Source organism: Pogonomyrmex barbatus, unplaced genomic scaffold (assembly GCF_055798465.1).
Source record: "Pogonomyrmex barbatus isolate J1 unplaced genomic scaffold, ASM5579846v1 scaffold13, whole genome shotgun sequence".
NCBI lineage: Eukaryota > Metazoa > Arthropoda > Insecta > Hymenoptera > Formicidae > Pogonomyrmex > Pogonomyrmex barbatus.
In genome coordinates, this window is record NW_028297109.1 from 7,160,790 (window position 1) to 7,178,673 (window position 17,884).

Consider the following 17,884-nt stretch of genomic DNA (forward strand, 5'->3'; position numbering starts at 1 on the left):
AATATCTTTGATTAACAATTGGTAATTTATCAATTGCTGGTAAAAGCTGTATTACTTCTTAGTGAATATATGAGAAGATTGAGAGGAAGGAGGGAGAGAAAGAGAAAGTATTATTTTCTTTAATATTTTTTTATTAGGGATATATATTTATGCAAAAAATGTGCAAAACAATATTTATTTGTAAATAAATTTAATATTAATAAAATATCTCTCAAATACTGAAATTTATGATCCAACAAGAAGGCTTGATGGATCTCACAAATAATCACAGAATACTGACATGAACGATCGTCGGTGAATTAGTTTACAATATAGTATAAAAGTAGTTATCAATATAGACTGAACAGCGGTATATTTCCAGAAGTAATAGTTAATTATTAATATTATTTAAATAATTGTGATGTATAAAAAGAACATTCAAGTAGTAATAAAGACGCATATAATGAAATATGACAACAAAATTTATTTTTATTTACGTACAAATGTACGTATAATACGTATAATACGTATAATCCACGAACGTAGACGTTTGTAAAGTGTTAATTTCACGCGAGGTTCTCGTTGCTTTCTTGCTAAGGTTAAAAATACTTCATCCATTGACGGTTGTGTAACTGAATAGTCTGTGATCCATACGTATCTCTGTCTTAATTTCTCGAGTTTATCAAATATATTACTGTATAAAATGTCACTTTCCAATTCGTATTTAAGGACACCCTGCCGCAATGTAAAAATTATTTTATTTTTTATATAAACCTTTTAAATTTATATTTCGTCAAAGTGCATCTTAAATGCATTTGATTCATTTAAATTAACAAATAATAAATTAAAGATCGGAAAGTAAAGTTTTATCATTGCATTTACCAAATAACTATCTTTAAATTTTATCATTGGAAAAGTTTCTTCGATAATTGTCTTAATCTTTTCAAGATTTGCAAGTTGATATCCTGGTATTACTTTAATGTTTAGTATAAAGTTACGGCCATGCTTTGCTTTTAGATGTTCGCAGGATCCAATTGCGCTAAATTGGCCGTTAACTAAGAAACTAACACGCGTACACATCGCTTCTGCTTCGCGCATACTGAAATTCACAAAATTATTATTATTTAATAAAAGAGTGTATTTTGTTTTTTTAAACTTGTTGAATAAACCTGTGCGTAGTGATTAATATAGATCTTCCCATCTCTCGTATATGATGCAAAATTTCACAGATTGCATGTCTGGTTATTATATCAATCCCGGCGGAAGGTTCGTCCATAAATACCATCGGCAGATCGCCTATAAAACTTTGCAATATACAAAGCTTCCTCTGAATTCCCAAGGAGCAATGAGCGATCTTTAAATTCTCAAAGTCTAACATATCTAAAAATTGAAATTTATTACTTAATTAAAAATTGCTTTTTAATATTTTGCATTATTCTAAACAAAATAAGAAATGTTTGATTTGTTTTCAATTTGTACGTTTTTACCTAATACATCTAACCATTTGTTTACTTCATCATTGATATGTTTGTACGGAACACCACGAAGTGCTGCATGAAGTTGTAAGTATTGTCTTCCTGTCATAAAATCACTTAGTCCATTAATTTGTGGACAGTATCCGATCATACCTACGAACTTAATAAAAGAAGTTAAAAAAGTTTATAATGGCTATTATTTAAAAAATCAAATAATGTAAATAAAATGTAAATAAAATAAATATTTATATTTCTGTAAAGTGTTGAACATAAAAAAGATGAATATTAAATATATAAAGTAAGAATATGCTTATGTGAAACACACACACACACACACACACACACACACACACACACACACACACACACACGCACAAACATATTCTTTAAGAATATTAAGATGTTGCTTACCATATCTTGATTTTTTGCGAACTCATATCCATATATTACTGCTCTTCCGGCCGACATTTTTACTTGACTTGTTAACATTTTGTATATCGTTGATTTTCCCGCACCATTAAATCCTAACAAACCAAAACACTCTTGATTGTAGATCTAAATGAGAAATTTATTTATTTAATATTGTATACAATACATATTTAAAAAATACATAGGAAAAGAATTTTATTTTTAGACTCTTATAAATTTGCTTACACTAAAATTGATTTCTTGAACCACTGCTTTTCCAGCATATTCTTTTGTTAAATTTTGAACAACAAGAGCAACTTGTGGTGGAAGCGATTTTGTTTCATCATAGTCTGCATATAAGAAAGAGAAAATAAAATATTTTCTGATGAAAGTAAAAATTTTTTAATTATAATAAAAGTTTATAATTTTTAAATTTATATGTTTTTACATAAGTAATACAAATGTATAATCTTTTTTTCTTCCCTACATTTCATGTATTCTTCGACTCGTTTCCTTTCCTCTACGACTTCCGAATTTACATCCTCATCATCATACTTTATGGAAGGCATAAAGTAATTATACCACTTTCTACGATTTTTCTCTTCAAAAATTTCTAGTAATATATAAAAAGCAAACATTTGAGATATCATTAAAAGTATGTCGTCTATAACCGAATGATAATACATGGAGCCAGATTGTTTGATCAGCATGACGTCTAAAGGCTTATAACAACCTTTATCGTTACAATTTTCTAAAATGTAAAGACATATTTTTTAATAATCATTGCTTAATAGAAATGCTTAATTTAGAATAACAATAATTTTTATGAGCTTACGACAACAAGGATCTTCAACATAAAATTCTGTATCACAGGTATTGAAATATGCGCATTGTCTATTGTATAAAGTTAGTATAAGATAATTGCTTAAAGCACAAGCTAGAATATAAGGTGGAAATATATGTACGAAAACTTCGAATATATATCTTCCGGTACCGCTGAATATACGAAATACCAATGGAAATATAATAGTACCATTTACCAATAATACTACAAAACATATTGTATATTTAAGTAAAGTTATTTTGTATACTAAATTAAATTAAACGTTATTATTTTATAATAAAGTTCAAAGCAATATAAAATAGAATATTAAATTAATAAATTACTTACTGACTATAATATTGATCAATATTACGGTTAGATATACATTTCCTGGTTTTCTCGTGAAAAGTTGTATGCAATAACCTAATGGAATGGCGCACCCACCGTAACATAAAAATATCATCAGCACTTGGACTGAAACATTGATTAATCACGAGTACTTTTAGATTTTCAATTTTTTTATTCATATTGTGACGCTTATATGTAAATATATATATTTCTGTTTCATAACAAATGTTGCTGTAGTAGTAAATGTTCATAACACATGTGCTGTGTGTGTTTGAACTGCCACAAAATTCATAAAATACATACAAATTGTTGATTTTTAAATTTATAAATTGGAAATATACGTAAAATAAAAACATTTGGAGCTTACGTATGAGCAAAGATTAATCTTTTACATATTTTATAATTCTTACCTATTTCTAAAGCTGAGAAGTACAGAGTGCGGCGATACGCAATTAAAATAACAATTCCGAGAAGCATTATGGAAAAAGCGTACCAAAGGAAATCAATGATGTATATCGGAATCCAATAGATCCGTATAGACATACCGACCGCATTAGTCTGCAGCATTTTTGATGTTGCCTTTCGTTCTCGTATTCCCATGTCAATAGAGGGTAGAAGAAGGAACAAAGTCATTACTACAGCGGCGTTTTCCCAATTCCGTATACTTCGTGGATGGAGCAAAAGGTGTTGCCACTGCAAATTTTAATGTATATGACGATTTAATGTATATTAAAAATTTTTTTACTTTAATTTTAGTTATTTTATAATATGCTATAAACTTTTTGTTTTATAAACGAAATAAAATAAATGCGAAAACATAAAATTAAAATTCATACTCTCTTTAGAACATTAACAAAGTTTAATCTATTTATTAATATGAAACATTACCTGTCCTGGCTGAATTATTGGTCGACTTGTTAGTTTGATCCAACAATCGTCTGAACCGCAATGATAACGCAACAACGCATTATGCAGTAAATTTAATGCAATTGGTCCACTATGTACCGCAGTGGACGAATACATAAGTTGCACATATCCATCTGTATATATGTCGACAGACATGACATAACGATCCCTAAACTGTAAAATTAATGTAATTAATGTAATTAACTAATGTAATTAATTAATTACAAAAGTTTTAGGATTACTCTTTCTACCTCTATCGAGTGTAAGTCAGGGTGTATCATAAGGTCTGTGGCCGGAACGTTTTTGGAGATATGATAATTATGCCTCTCACTGTACATTTGACCAGTAATGTATAATGTGACAAGAAAATCTTTGATGGATTTGTCATCGGCTGCATAATATAGCACGTGAAAGTTATTATCCATATAACTTGTCAGATTCATTACTTTCTCGCTATACATATAATTATTTATTTTAATTTTATCTGAACATTTTTTATAACGCTATTCGTAAAATATGTTGTTATATAGTTATATGCATTTACAACATATGGTTGTTACAAGCATTTAGTTATTACTTTATGTAGTATAAAATATTATCTTCAATATTATCTTCTTTATGTAGTATTCTATTAGTAAATGATTTATCAAGAGTGTTTGATAAAGAAGCAAAAAGTCTTTATATCATAAAATAAAATGCCAGAATAATTTGTATAATTTTTTTTGTGTAATAGCAGTGTATTATGATGTTTATTGAAAACACCCATGATGATTAATGATTTAGCGATTTGGATAATTATTGAAGGATAATATAACTACGGTAAACTAATGTAACAAATGCTACAATAATTTATGTAAATTTGCGTAAAAGAAAATACTTTTTTTTATCATAAGACAAGCAAGATTAACTTACGTCATGTCAAAAAGTGTGAAACCGCTCAATTCGCCTATCATAGTGGTTAAAATAAGAGTAATAATCGCCAAAATTATCTAAAATGGCTTTCATTATTTAAAAAATATAATATATTATACTTTCTCGAAAAAAACTTACGGAAAACATGTATAGTTTCCAGGATGAAACGATGTGTAATAATTTCTTATAAAACATAACAAAAACTTGTTGTCGCCATAAAGTATTACCGGTCAATCGCTCCCATGGTTCAGCTGATAATTAATTTAAGATAAATTAATATAGTTTGATTAAGAATATTTAATTTAATTTAATTTAATACGAAAAAATAAATGATTATTATCATTACATTATTTATTATATTATTTATTATATATTTTACACTTTAATAGAAATAATTGTGTAAAAATTTTTACCTCTCTGTAACAAATGTTGTCGTCTTTGTTGCACAATAAGTTCGCACTTACTGCTTGGTAATTTTATGTTACGTTCTTTAAAATGGCTTTCTAAACTTATTCTAAATGCAGAATAATTACCGTCGAGATCAGTTGATTTTTCAATTTTTAAAATATATCTTTATAGTATCAAAAATTAAAATTAAAATTAAATAATTTTCTTCAACGATTATCAATTTTATAAATTCAAAATTTTATATTTTGTGTTATATTCAATAATAATGTAAGTTAATGTAAGTTAATGTAAATTTGTTAATAATAATCTTAAATTAAAAACATTTTTAACCTGAGAAATTGACCCTCAATGCTAGCAGCACTCAGTGCAACTGACTTAATTTTCAATTCTTCCTTATTGGATTCTAAATATTGGAGCAATTTAGTGAATCGACTGTGCCTCGGCACATCAAATCTTATTACCAAACCCATTATGCCTCGCAGAGTAATTGCATCCGCTGAGAATTGTTGTATTTCGGTATGGATTCGTTTTATATTACAATTCTCTTGTACCAATAAACTCAAAATATAGCCGATTCCTAGTTTCATTTAAGTTTAGAAGAATTTTAACTTTCTTTGTGTATTAATAAAGAAATTTAATTTAATTTTTTATAATTTACTTTATTATTTAGTATAATGTCTTTTGTTAATAAAAAATATAATTAGATCTCACCATATCTACGATTTAGATACATCTTAGAACCGTAACATTCGATCTGCCCGTTTGCAATAATAGCAATCCTATCTGCAAGAAGATCTGCAGTTTCTATAGAATTTGTTGCTATTAGAATTGTCTTGTTTCTTTTTATATCCTATAAATTATTATTGTGCATTAATTGATTTAGTTTATATTGTAAAAACAAATCTATTTCAAGAAAAACCACTTACCAAAAGTAAATCCCATATCTGTCTTTTATGTTCAGGGTCAAGGCCATATGTAGGTTCATCAAGGATCAGGATCTGCCAAAATTATTAACATTTTACTTTAATTTAAACCAAGTAACGTATATTATTATTTTATCGCCATCAATTTTATTAACATCTATTAAAATTCTTAGAACATACCGAAAAGAATATTCTAAGAATTTTATAGCAATGTTCTGAGACTGTTATAATAACGTTCCAACTTTATATCGTGAAAATTTAATCTTCTAATTTCTAATTTTCATAATTCATTAAATTTATAAATAAAGTAATATACTGTAGTATTGCCGATAAGTGCCATTGCTAAACAAATTCTTCTCTGTGTTTCAAAGGGACAAGATTTCACTTTTGTATCTTTTACATATTCTAAGTCGAGCTGCTTCAATAGCTTTAGTGATTCTCTATAAGCATCTTCATACGTCATCCCTTTCATCTAAAATAAATAAATTGCACTTTTCAATAAATTTTTAGTTTCAAAATTTAACAAAATTTATTTGATCCAGACTGAAACATATTGCATTACAGTTGTTTGACGTAAAATTAGTTAAGCAAATGAATTATTATATTTTTTTTCTCTACATCTTGTTTGAGTGGTAATATATATAGATAAACCATAAAACACAAACTTTCTAATACTAAATTAAATGATTATGAATACAGAATATAGAACTGAACTGGTTCTTATTTAGATCAATATGATGCTTATTTTTAATATGTAACTTTTCTAATATGTAACTTTAACTATGTTGCGTACGCGAATGGTCATTAATTTTTAAATGTTTCTTAACTTCTTAATGATAAAAAAGGCAACTTACGTAAATTGATATTTTATATATTAAATAAATTTACGATATTAATATATCTATCGTTAGATTGAAAATGCTACTTAATATATTTAATATATAAAAATTTGATTGTTACAGATATATTTTTAAATTTTAATAATTTATATGAAAAGTATTTGTATTGAGTTTACGATTCGGCTAACAGAGAGCGCGCGCGGTTATGATTTTTCGTTTTCTTGGTTTATCAATTCTAGTTTTTATTTTAGTTCTTCTTCTTTACGCGTTCGGCATCATTACACATTCGTTTAAAACGCAGGTTTTATTTAATTAGCGACATTTTGTATCCCAATAAACTAGTCTTCTTCGTCACAAGAGACGGCGTGAGTGGTTTATTTATATCTGACGTATGCAAACATGTTTTATGCATAATACATACCATACCATACATAATACTTACCATACCAAATATATAAAGATGCTGTATCGTTGTTAAGTAATAAACTAATATATTTTCTTGCGGACAGTAACCAACTGGATACATTACATTTTCCTTCTCGTTATAATTTTTTCCTTCCACATAGACGTGACCATGAGTCGATTTGTACATTCCTATCATACATTTACAATAATATACTAATTTACTCATTAATATACGAGAAAAATCGATATTGAATTAATTAATTTTTTTATTATACCGATAATTATCTTTAACAAACAACTTTTGCCAGATCCATTGTGACCCAAAATGACACTGAGTTCTTGATGATAGAAATTAATCGTTACATCATTTATAGCCGTAATGGGTTCGCCAATTTTGCCGAATTCCTTCCTAATACATCTCACCCGAATAGATGGCTGTTGTTCACATATTAATTGCAAGTTATGAAATTATATTAATTATAAATTAATTATATAAAGAATCAGGTAAGAAATATAGGAACTGATTCAAAATGGCTATATGCAGATAGAGTTAAATTGAACAAAAAAATCCTGTATCATTTTCGCAATTAGTAATGTGAGTTATTATGAAAGTTATTATGAAAAATCGCCGAATAAGCGTATCTGTCTGGTCCACCGACAAATGCAAACGCACAGCGACTCAGCATCCGGAAATAGATTGAAAATAGGTAGAAAATGAAGTGAAGTGAGTTAAAAAAATCAAGAATTTGGATTCGGCAATGACTACACGAATATCCACTTCTATCCATTTCTGTTTGTTGGGGAGATGTTATCGCCCAATGTTACATTTACATGTGTCGCGGTTGTAGAAGTGTGGCAAAATGTTAGATGATAGAGGACAAATGAGACAGAACATCTGTTTATAGTACACACCTCCAAATATTTCATCGCGCTCTTGGCAAACGCGAATGTTAGGCGATCGCAGTGATGGCATCTCGCTGTGCGTTTGATATTCTCCAATGGGCCAGGCAAATACATGCTTATTCGAATCTTGAATCGTGATTATGCGATTTTTGATAAATTATTATTAATTGTGAAAAATCACAAAATGATAGAGCTCCATCTGCATACAAGCATTGCCATTTTGAATCAGACACTCATATATATGAGTGTCTGATATATATGATATATATGATCTACTCATATATATGATCTTGAGATATAAATGATTATTTATCTTGTTAAATAAAATTTATTTTCTCTGTGCCGACTTAAATAACAAATTCTCATATTACAATGATAACTAATTTCTTAAAAATGATTTAAATGATATATTAATGATAAAATATTTTTATTATATGTGTACCAATTCTGTATTATTTAATTTTTTAAAATAGATCGATTTTGAGTTCGCAAAATAATAAAAAATAAAATGCTAAGATGTTAATTTGTAATACAAATTTGCAAAATGTCATCATTATTCATGTCTAATCATTATTTTTTACATTCTTTTAATAATGCATTTAGTTGCTTTATATAAACATAACATACATGTCTGAGAATTCAAGAAATATAATATTATATACCTTTATGTATGATGGTGTATGTTCCACTGCCGACCAATTAGTAGATCCAAGAATTGTTAAATCTTCATTATCATAAATAGGTTTCTAAACAATATATATATTTATATTTATAATTTGTATAAAAATAACTTTTACATCATATGCTTTTAAAAACAAACTAAAAATAAAATTTAAACATAAAAAAAAATTGCTGTTGTAAGCAAATTATATATAAATTTTTTATAAATTGATTAGACAAATAATAATTTTTGCAATATTTGCAAGAATATGAAAAATAATATTTGTAAATTATTTACTTTGCATAAATAATACCAGGGTTTTGCGCTGCCAAATTTTCCTGGATTTATATTATCCAAGTATACCGCTAATAAATACCAGAAAATAATATGTAATAGCCATGCAAAAAGAATTGTGCCAATGGAAATTTGTTCTCCGGCATGAATGATATCATAAGTGTCTCGTAATGTTATAAATTCAGAAAGCCATTGTGGCCACAGATATGAAGTAGGACTGGTATAATTGCGCAATTTCACTTTTTTCCAAATATTTCTCAAATTGTCGCTTTCGTAATCCTCTATTAAGAATCACAATGTGATATAATTCACGCATTAATATACATTGTTGTTTCTTATTTTTATAATATATTTATATATTTACAAACATATTACGGTTTATTGTAATTTATATTATAAATGCAAATGATATATTTATATAGAATAATAAATGCATTAATAAATATCAATTAAATAAAATATATAGAATAGTTAAAAAGATCAGTTACATAAAAAATACAACCAGGGTATAAGAAACAAGTGATTTAAATATTGTGATAAATAGGTTTTTTATATATATGTAGGTTGTAATTTATACGCTTGAATAATTTGCTTGAGAGGCTCTTATGTAAATGATTATGACTTCCTCATTTTACATGTACATTCACTAAAATTTAATTTACATATAAATTTGGCAAGTTCATAATGCATAAAAGATAAAATTTTATTTGTAACAAAAATATTTTTATCTATATTAAAATAAAAAATATTCTTTATTTTATTTAAATATATTATTTTAACAAAAATTTATTTAAACATTTGTGCACGCAAATAAATAATATATAAGTACAAATAAAATTTTATTTAAACGATTGGTTTTAGTTATTACTGTGTTAGATAATTTAAACTTAAATTGAACGCAGAGTGACTTACCGAAACCTGTGCATGTTGTGAAAGCCACTATTCCATATAGCAAACCACTATGCGGAAGAAATAGCGAACTGATCCATAAGATGGATTCTTGTATCAGAAATTGATCCAGAACGATAGTCAAATGCGTTAAAAAGAGCCAAAACAGAACCGACATGAGCAATGCTTTCGTAGCTATGACAAAATTATGCGCGATTATAAAAAGATTAAGATTAAAATAAAATTTTTTTTATAAAAATAGTGTGTCATTAAAAAGATATACGAATGAGTCAAATGGCATTATAAATGAAGCTGAAATTTTTCGTTCCTTCGCAAAAAGCATTTGCATACTCCTGTTTTATTCCAATGTTTACATAACTTACAATGATCGAAAAATGTGCTAACGGTGAACATGAAGAGCATAGAGAGAATATTATACATCATGATAAATATGGCGGTGACTAATGCATTTGCGGCTGAGAACACTGGATATAGAATGATTGTACACGCAATCGTCACGGGTAACAAGGTGATCATAAGATAAGTAATCCATCCGACGTATAACATTGCGAAAGACATATTCGTTAATCTCATAAGACCCTAAAGTAAACATATGTACATTTTGATTTTATTTATTTACATCGTACAAAGATAATAAGAAAAGTTATAATGGTCAAAAAATAAAATCAATTCTGTTTAAGAGCTCACTCTGAATCCAGTTTCTTTATCATGAAGTGCCTTTTTTAGCGTCGCTATTGGTAATAGAATGAAGGCAATAACCATCATATAATAGATTATGCTGATATTGGGTCGAATGACATATGGCAGAATTAAAAAATCAACTTTATAAAATGGAAATCGGCCAATAGTTAACTACAAAGAAATCTACATTGATAACTGTTTTTTGTCACATTTCTGTGTTTAAAATAATTATTTTCATGTCAATTTTATAATAATTTATTTATTTAGAATACTTACATTATCAGCAATTCTTGGTAGTGTCGGATTTGTCCACATCTCTACGAAAGATTTTTCAATTGCCATTTGCAGAGCCATGAAACCACTTAATATATACGGATCTTTGACAATAAACATTAAATAATATATAATATTATATAATATAACTTCTTAATTATATCGATCGTCAAATTACAAATGTCAAATTTATGAAAATATATTTAAAATACCTCTATAAGCAGGTTCATCCTCATGCATCATGATCATACGATTTTCACCTATTTCCGATGAACGTATTTTATATTCCAATACTTTTGATTTTCCAGATGTGAGTTTATCAATCTCGAATATCGCCCATAGTACCTTGGAAGTATCATTTTTCGTAAAACGTGAACGCACAAGACTGATTTCGCTGTCGGCTATTTGAACTAATATGCAATATCTTATGCATGATCTTTATTTAACTTTCTTTTTAAACGTTATAAACAGTTAGAGATATTGTATCTTACTAGTTGTATGAAGCATTTTCGCGACTTTCAGCATTAATTCATCTACAAATGCATCTTTTGGTGCGTACCAACATTGTACGTCATCAGGCAAATTTGCTAAGATATCGTCTCGATTATATTGATCTAACTTTATATAAAATATATTTAGAATTATTAAAATATTTATAATCATAATGACAATTGTTAAAAAATTATTATAAAAATTATTATAACATAATTGGTAAATCTAAAGAAATCTTTTTCTTAATGTAGACGAAAATATCATCAAAGATAATTATGTTACATAATAATTGTGAGAGAAATTTAATTTAATTTTCTAATTAAAAGTTAGCTAGGTTACCTGCGAGTGAAGAGCTTGCGGTTCGAATATTAAACGTATCTGCAACGAAAGGACAATGGCTATAACGATCTCTAATGCGGTAATTATAGGGCTGTGTAGCCGCATAAGGACGGCTTTCCACATAAGAATCCGCCATCTCATCCAGAATCTCTTCAATTTTGGATCCTCGATAATCTTTTTCACTCTTAACATCTCGATTCTAACTATACGATAAAATCGCTTGATATAATAAAATGCTCGCAGGGCTGTTTTACGGTCTGTTTAGCACAAAGAGAAAGAGAGAAAGCAAGCACATTTTCCGCATACTTGGGCAACTATACGTTCCTTAACAGCCGCTCTTGGATAAGAATAAAAAATATCCTCTGTAAAACAATGAAGCAATATCGATCACAAAAGTGAAATTATATGGGAACAGAGTTGGCACTTTTATGCGATGACGAGTTTTCAACGAATTTCAAATTCGTTCGATATATTTTTAAATAAATATATTAATCTTCTTTTTTTTGATAAAATAATATTTTAGTAAATAATATAATTTCTTTAAAAGAGAAATGTATTAATTAATTCACTAACTTTATTTTATTGAATTCCATTTTTCTTACTTTGAGGAACAAAGAGTGACGAAGTTCAAGTCAATTGACATTAGTAATCTACATATGGATGTCATGGCTACGAACTGTTACTAATTTAATGACGCTATTCTTAAAACTGTGTATAACAACTATAAATTAACTGGTCGCCACACGACGACGTAGTTTGAAAGGAAAGTGATTGGCGAGCATTACGGTCTGTTGAGGGTTACATCACGAAACCACAGTACGAGATTTATGTGTGGATTTTTCCATTATATTTTTCTCCCATTTCTACTCGAGCATTTCTACTAGATTCATACGTTGCACTTTCTAACGTTCTCCAAGGGTTCGCAATCATCACAATTAATGTAGACCTTACTATCTTACTGAGAAATTTCTTTCTTTTCTTTTATTTTTTTTACCTTTTACCTTTTTTTTTACAACTAAATGTAAAATTTCAAATTGGCGAGATAAATATTGTAATAATGTGGTATAATAATGAATTTTACGTCTTTAAATTTTCATTTATTATCTAAACTTATTTGACACCTCTAAATACACTTTTATTTATTAATTATATCAAGATGAAGATTATTCAACGTTTCTTCAAAGACGTCAAACTGCATCGATTATTCTTGGATCTGTCTCTTTTGTCGGCGAAGATAAGTCTGGCGATGATAATCGCAACTTTCAGAATGATTATACCGCGTTCTATGAAACGTTTACTAGGAGAAACCGTTCTCGTAAGTTTTACTTTCCATTAAAATATAGATATAGATATTGCAATGGCTTAAAATTCTTGAAACCTATATACGTCATAGCAAAAATATTTTAATGATATCAAAATTAGATCACCGGAACCGGTCACGGTATCGGTCGCGAATTAGCTATCCAGTTATCCTCGATGGGCTGTATAGTTGTCTGTTGGGACAATGATATCGAAAGCAATCGAGCGACAATGAGAGAAGTGTCGAAAAATGGCGGAGAGGTATTAATCTTTCTCTAAATTGTATTCTGTTTTTATTTTTTTTTTTTTTTTTAATATTTTTCCTCACTTTGTTATCTGAAAGACATATAAGTACAGCTGTAGATATCTTTAGGTCTACGGTTTTGTAGTCGACGTCTCAAACAGATTGGAAGTACGCGAGACGGTGAGAATGATGAGAAAAGTCGGCGTACCGGACGTGACGATACTCGTTAACAATGCAGCTGTATTATATCATCAACCATATCTAAGTCTAAATCCAGATGACGTGGAAAAAACATTCAATGTTAATGTACTTTCAAACTTCTGGGTATGTGCTAATGGAATTAAATTACATTCTTATCATTATCTTTTATTGAGCAACCTTAAATACGTATGCTTTCGAGATTATTCTATTAGATTATTATGTTATATTCTTCTCAATATTTTTGAATTAAATGATTAAAAATATATTTCCTTCTAAAAACCTAATGGAAAAACGCATTTTATTAAAAAAAACGTACGATAAGTTGTAATAACATTATTTACTAAATTAAATTATTTTAAATAGAAAGTTTACAATAAAAAGTTTACGAAGAATAATTATTTTAGACAATAGAAGCATTTCTGCCTTCGATGCTACTAAAAGGAAGTGGCCACATAGTAGCGATAAGTAGTATGTGTGGCATCTACGGGGTGTCTCAGAAAATAGCATACTGCTCTTCAAAATTTGCTGTGAGAGGTATTTTATCAATTATTTTATCAACTTTTGGATTCGCAGTGGATTTTGATAAGTTTAATTTAGGTCTTATGGAGGCCCTTCACGAGGAGGTACGATTACATGAAAGAAAACCTAACATTCATTTTACAACAATATATCCATTCTACGTCGACACAGGATTAGCAAAGGATCCTAAATACAGGTGAAAACGTACTTACGTTTCGACTAATAATAAATTCTGTGTTTTGTAAGATGTTATAGCGGAAAACACATAAAGCCTAATATACACATAATGTAATTACATCTTATCCGCATCACGCGATTATTACTTATCATGATATTAATTAGGCGAGTATTTTTTTAACGCGTATACGTCGACGATACCTATGATGAAGTAACATTTCCGCACAAAGACCTTCCGGCCCAGTCGTAATTTGCACGCGAGCTTTGTATTTACGAAATGGGTCCTCTTTATCCACAGCAATATAGCGTAATTACATAGAATATAATTAGCGCGCAGTAAGTGGAACGATCCGTGAAGTAATAATAAGACTAGAAGAAAATTATTTATTGCGTTTGTGTTTTACTATCTTTGACGATTTCTATTTTTTATATATATTTATCGGCAATATATTTCATGTATTATTATCAGTGTAAAGAAAAACGTTTAACATCATCTTAGAAAAACGTTTGATATATTACTCAGAACGTTATTACGATTTAGACGTTATTAAGGCTCTCAGTCTTTATGGCAGTAAAAAAGATTACATAGAATACATAAGAAAAATGCAAATTTAATGAAATAATACAAAATGAAACGGCGATGCAATAATGTTGATCATAATAATTTGATTCAAGTGTAAAGTGATAAAAGTTGCTAAAAAAATTATTACAAGGAAAAAATCTTTTTGTTATGTTATGTGTGTATATATATATATATATATATAAAAGAAGATATAATAAATAACACATAACATAACAAAAAGATTTTATATATATATATAAAATATATATATTTAATATACTAAAATATATATATAAAATAGAAGTATCCTTGTTAATTTTATTATGTGTTTCATACTTGCAAGAATAATAAATTAATTAATTGCAGATTTCCTTATATCTTTGGTGTTGTGACACCAGAGTATGCCGCTCAAGAGATAATTAAAGCAATTCGAAGAAACTATACAGAATATTCAATACCACGATGTCTTTTTTCCCTAAATGCAATCAACAGGTAAGTATCGGAAGTATTAGAAGTCGCGTAGTAATTAGTTGTAGCTTCATATTTATTCTTTTTCATATTTATTTTATAATATGATACAAATTTTTATAGTTATATTTTTAATCCATGAACGTTCCTTTTCAATAATAAAATTACATTATGTAATGGTAATGGTGTATCAGAATGTGTTTTCTTTAGAATTGTTCCGGAGAGCGTAATGCATTTGATACTAGACTTTTTAGCGAATGTCGATCGAAAGCAGTAAGAAAGGGGTGCAATTAAATTGAAACTAGATTTGATAAGAGCTTAGAAATCGTATATAGTAAAGATATTTATATTTTTTTATCAAGTACATTTTAATTTTATGTGATGCATGAAACAAAAAGATATTTGTTTATAGTATAATATAGTATATAATAAGTTTATAGTATATAATATTTATTATAAGATTAATAAATATATTTCTACATATTTTATTAGTATTTCTTAGCAATAAGTGTAAAAAAGCTTTTTAATAAATTTTTAACACATTAAGATTTCTTTGTAATTTTATCTGATGACACAAACATAGTAAAAATTAATACTTCCATAATTATTATTATTTTTATTTTCTACTTTCTTTCTTTTTTTACTTTGCTAAAGAAATTAATATGAAATTTTTATACTATCTCACAACTTTCTTAAATATCTATGCATACAATTTACAGTGTATATTTCGATTGTGTGAAATATGTGTTATATAATATGCTTTCTACAAGAGAACAATCACTGAAAATATAGTAATACTTGTACTTTTCCATGATGTAAATATATAGTGTATACATTGCGATATAAATAATAAGGGTACCAATGACTAGTCTGTATAGGAAGGAAAAGTACAGTGTTCTTTTAGAAAGTAAACTAGACATATCAAATGTGCGATCTCAGACACGCTATTATTGTTGGTTTACTAGATTATGTAATTAAGTGTGTTAATTTCGGCCAGTATGTGAATTACACATTTCTATCGATTTTCACGCCCGTTTCCTATAAAAAATCCAAAATTGCATTGCTTGAACGTACCTTTTGTACTTCCGCGTTATTTCTAATGGCAACTCGCCGCATAATTTCATCGCTAGATGTAAACTCATGTTTTTTTAACTTGTACCAAACGCGTGTACAATTTTATTTATTTGCGATCTGATTATTAAATTTTTGATTTAAAAAATCAATAACGTATTCACCTCTATTTATATACTTTGAATTTATACATGTGATCTCACAATAATTTGCATATAACTGGAAGCTAATTTTTTATTCTACTGTGATGTCATTTTAAACATAATAAACACAATGATTTCTTAGATATACGACTTATATATATTAATGAGATAAATCAGGGATAATGATTGCGACAAAAGCAATAAATATATGCAGAAAAAAAGTAATATTAATCAAATAAAATAGTTTTATGTATATGAAATAAAAGGTCATAATAATAAAAGTTATAATAATAAATAATATATAATAAACATTATATTACGCTTATATCACTCTTCAAAAATTAAAAAGGAGGATTGTTAATATTTCAAAAAAAAAAAATTATTGATGCACACTTATATATGCATTATACATTAAATTTATTTTAATTTTCTAAGAAATAAAAAGCATAAAAGTTATTTTTATGGTGGTATGCATAACTCGAGTCTTAACTTACCATAATAGACAGTTTCAAACTTAAATCAGAATGTTTTCATTATTTTCCTATTGGATACACATCACATCGCACACACATATACATACGCGCATGTATGAGCAACAATATTTTCTGAATTGATTTATTAAAAATTAATTTAGTTTAAATGACATATAATTTTATTATATTTGAATAATATATAATTCTATTTTATTGATCACAAATTTATTAGAAAATATTACAGCTATTATATAAAATTTAATCAATTATGTAAAAATAGTATTATATGAATTGTTTCAATCCGTCTTTGTGTATAATCGATCAGTCAAATCGTAATTTTTTTATACAGCTCTTATAAAGTTTATTGTACAATCTAATTAAACCATGATTAAAGGTAGAAGATAAATGTAATAATTTTATATTACAATATAAGAGATAACAAAATATTTACAATACGAAAATATTTTTTGTTTTTATTTAAGAATTCAACTATCGAGTGCTATAGATATCTTTTTCCTACATTTGCAGTTACATTAATATTTATCTGTATGCGTATCTTATGATTATTTTGCGTAACTGTGATGTATACCAATGTATATCGAGATGCTTAGAATATTGTGAATGAGATGCGTAGAATATTGTGCAATACGAGCAGAATGTCAAAATGTTATGGTGTTACTTTAGAAAACATGACATTAAGTTAAGGATTCCTATCTACTAGAGTAAGAGTGAAAGTACTAAAATTCAAA

The 17,884-nt window shown here is 27.5% G+C and overlaps 2 protein-coding genes across 2 annotated transcripts; one reads left to right on the forward strand and one right to left on the reverse strand.

The window, feature by feature from the left end:
• Positions 1-443: 443 nt before the first annotated feature.
• LOC105424351 (ATP-binding cassette sub-family A member 17-like) lies at positions 444-12,469 on the reverse strand. The gene is made up of 30 exons (XM_089072167.1): positions 11,979-12,469; positions 11,639-11,765; positions 11,360-11,557; positions 11,151-11,251; positions 10,881-11,045; positions 10,556-10,772; positions 10,197-10,367; positions 9,288-9,565; positions 8,992-9,075; positions 7,702-7,861; positions 7,464-7,615; positions 6,499-6,654; positions 6,186-6,257; positions 5,971-6,109; positions 5,590-5,836; positions 5,265-5,365; positions 4,990-5,102; positions 4,852-4,928; positions 4,191-4,392; positions 3,922-4,113; positions 3,444-3,726; positions 3,034-3,159; positions 2,698-2,910; positions 2,350-2,613; positions 2,109-2,212; positions 1,866-2,009; positions 1,467-1,614; positions 1,149-1,359; positions 862-1,078; positions 444-714 (listed from the first exon to the last, which is right to left on the reverse strand). The coding sequence occupies exons 1-30, from the start codon at positions 12,168-12,170 to the stop codon at positions 469-471; spliced, it is 5,100 nt and encodes a 1,699-aa protein (XP_088928293.1). The 5' UTR covers positions 12,171-12,469; the 3' UTR covers positions 444-468.
• A 468-nt stretch (positions 12,470-12,937) lies between these two features.
• Positions 12,938-17,188, forward strand: firl (firelighter). The gene is made up of 7 exons (XM_089072569.1): positions 12,938-13,293; positions 13,401-13,538; positions 13,651-13,845; positions 14,127-14,256; positions 14,320-14,437; positions 15,347-15,472; positions 15,659-17,188. The coding sequence occupies exons 1-7, from the start codon at positions 13,135-13,137 to the stop codon at positions 15,723-15,725; spliced, it is 933 nt and encodes a 310-aa protein (XP_088928695.1). The 5' UTR covers positions 12,938-13,134; the 3' UTR covers positions 15,726-17,188.
• The last annotated feature ends 696 nt before the right edge of the window (positions 17,189-17,884 follow it).

What these genes read in the sequence shown, in the direction of transcription:
- LOC105424351 (XM_089072167.1), bottom strand. Translation starts at nt 12,170, where the DNA reads ATGTTAAGAGTGAAAAAGATTATCGAGGATCCAAAATTGAAGAGATTC. An exon ending in GTATCTAAATCGTAGATATG is followed by an intron (nt 5,837 to 5,970) that starts GTGAGATCTAAT and finishes AAATGAAACTAG; the next exon opens with GAATCGGCTATATTTTGAGT. An exon ending in ATTGAGGGTCAATTTCTCAG is followed by an intron (nt 5,366 to 5,589) that starts GTTAAAAATGTT and finishes TTCTGCATTTAG; the next exon opens with AATAAGTTTAGAAAGCCATT.
- firl (XM_089072569.1), top strand. Translation starts at nt 13,135, where the DNA reads ATGAAGATTATTCAACGTTTCTTCAAAGACGTCAAACTGCATCGATTA. An exon ending in TGTCGAAAAATGGCGGAGAG is followed by an intron (nt 13,539 to 13,650) that starts GTATTAATCTTT and finishes AGATATCTTTAG; the next exon opens with GTCTACGGTTTTGTAGTCGA. An exon ending in GCAAAGGATCCTAAATACAG is followed by an intron (nt 14,438 to 15,346) that starts GTGAAAACGTAC and finishes AATTAATTGCAG; the next exon opens with ATTTCCTTATATCTTTGGTG.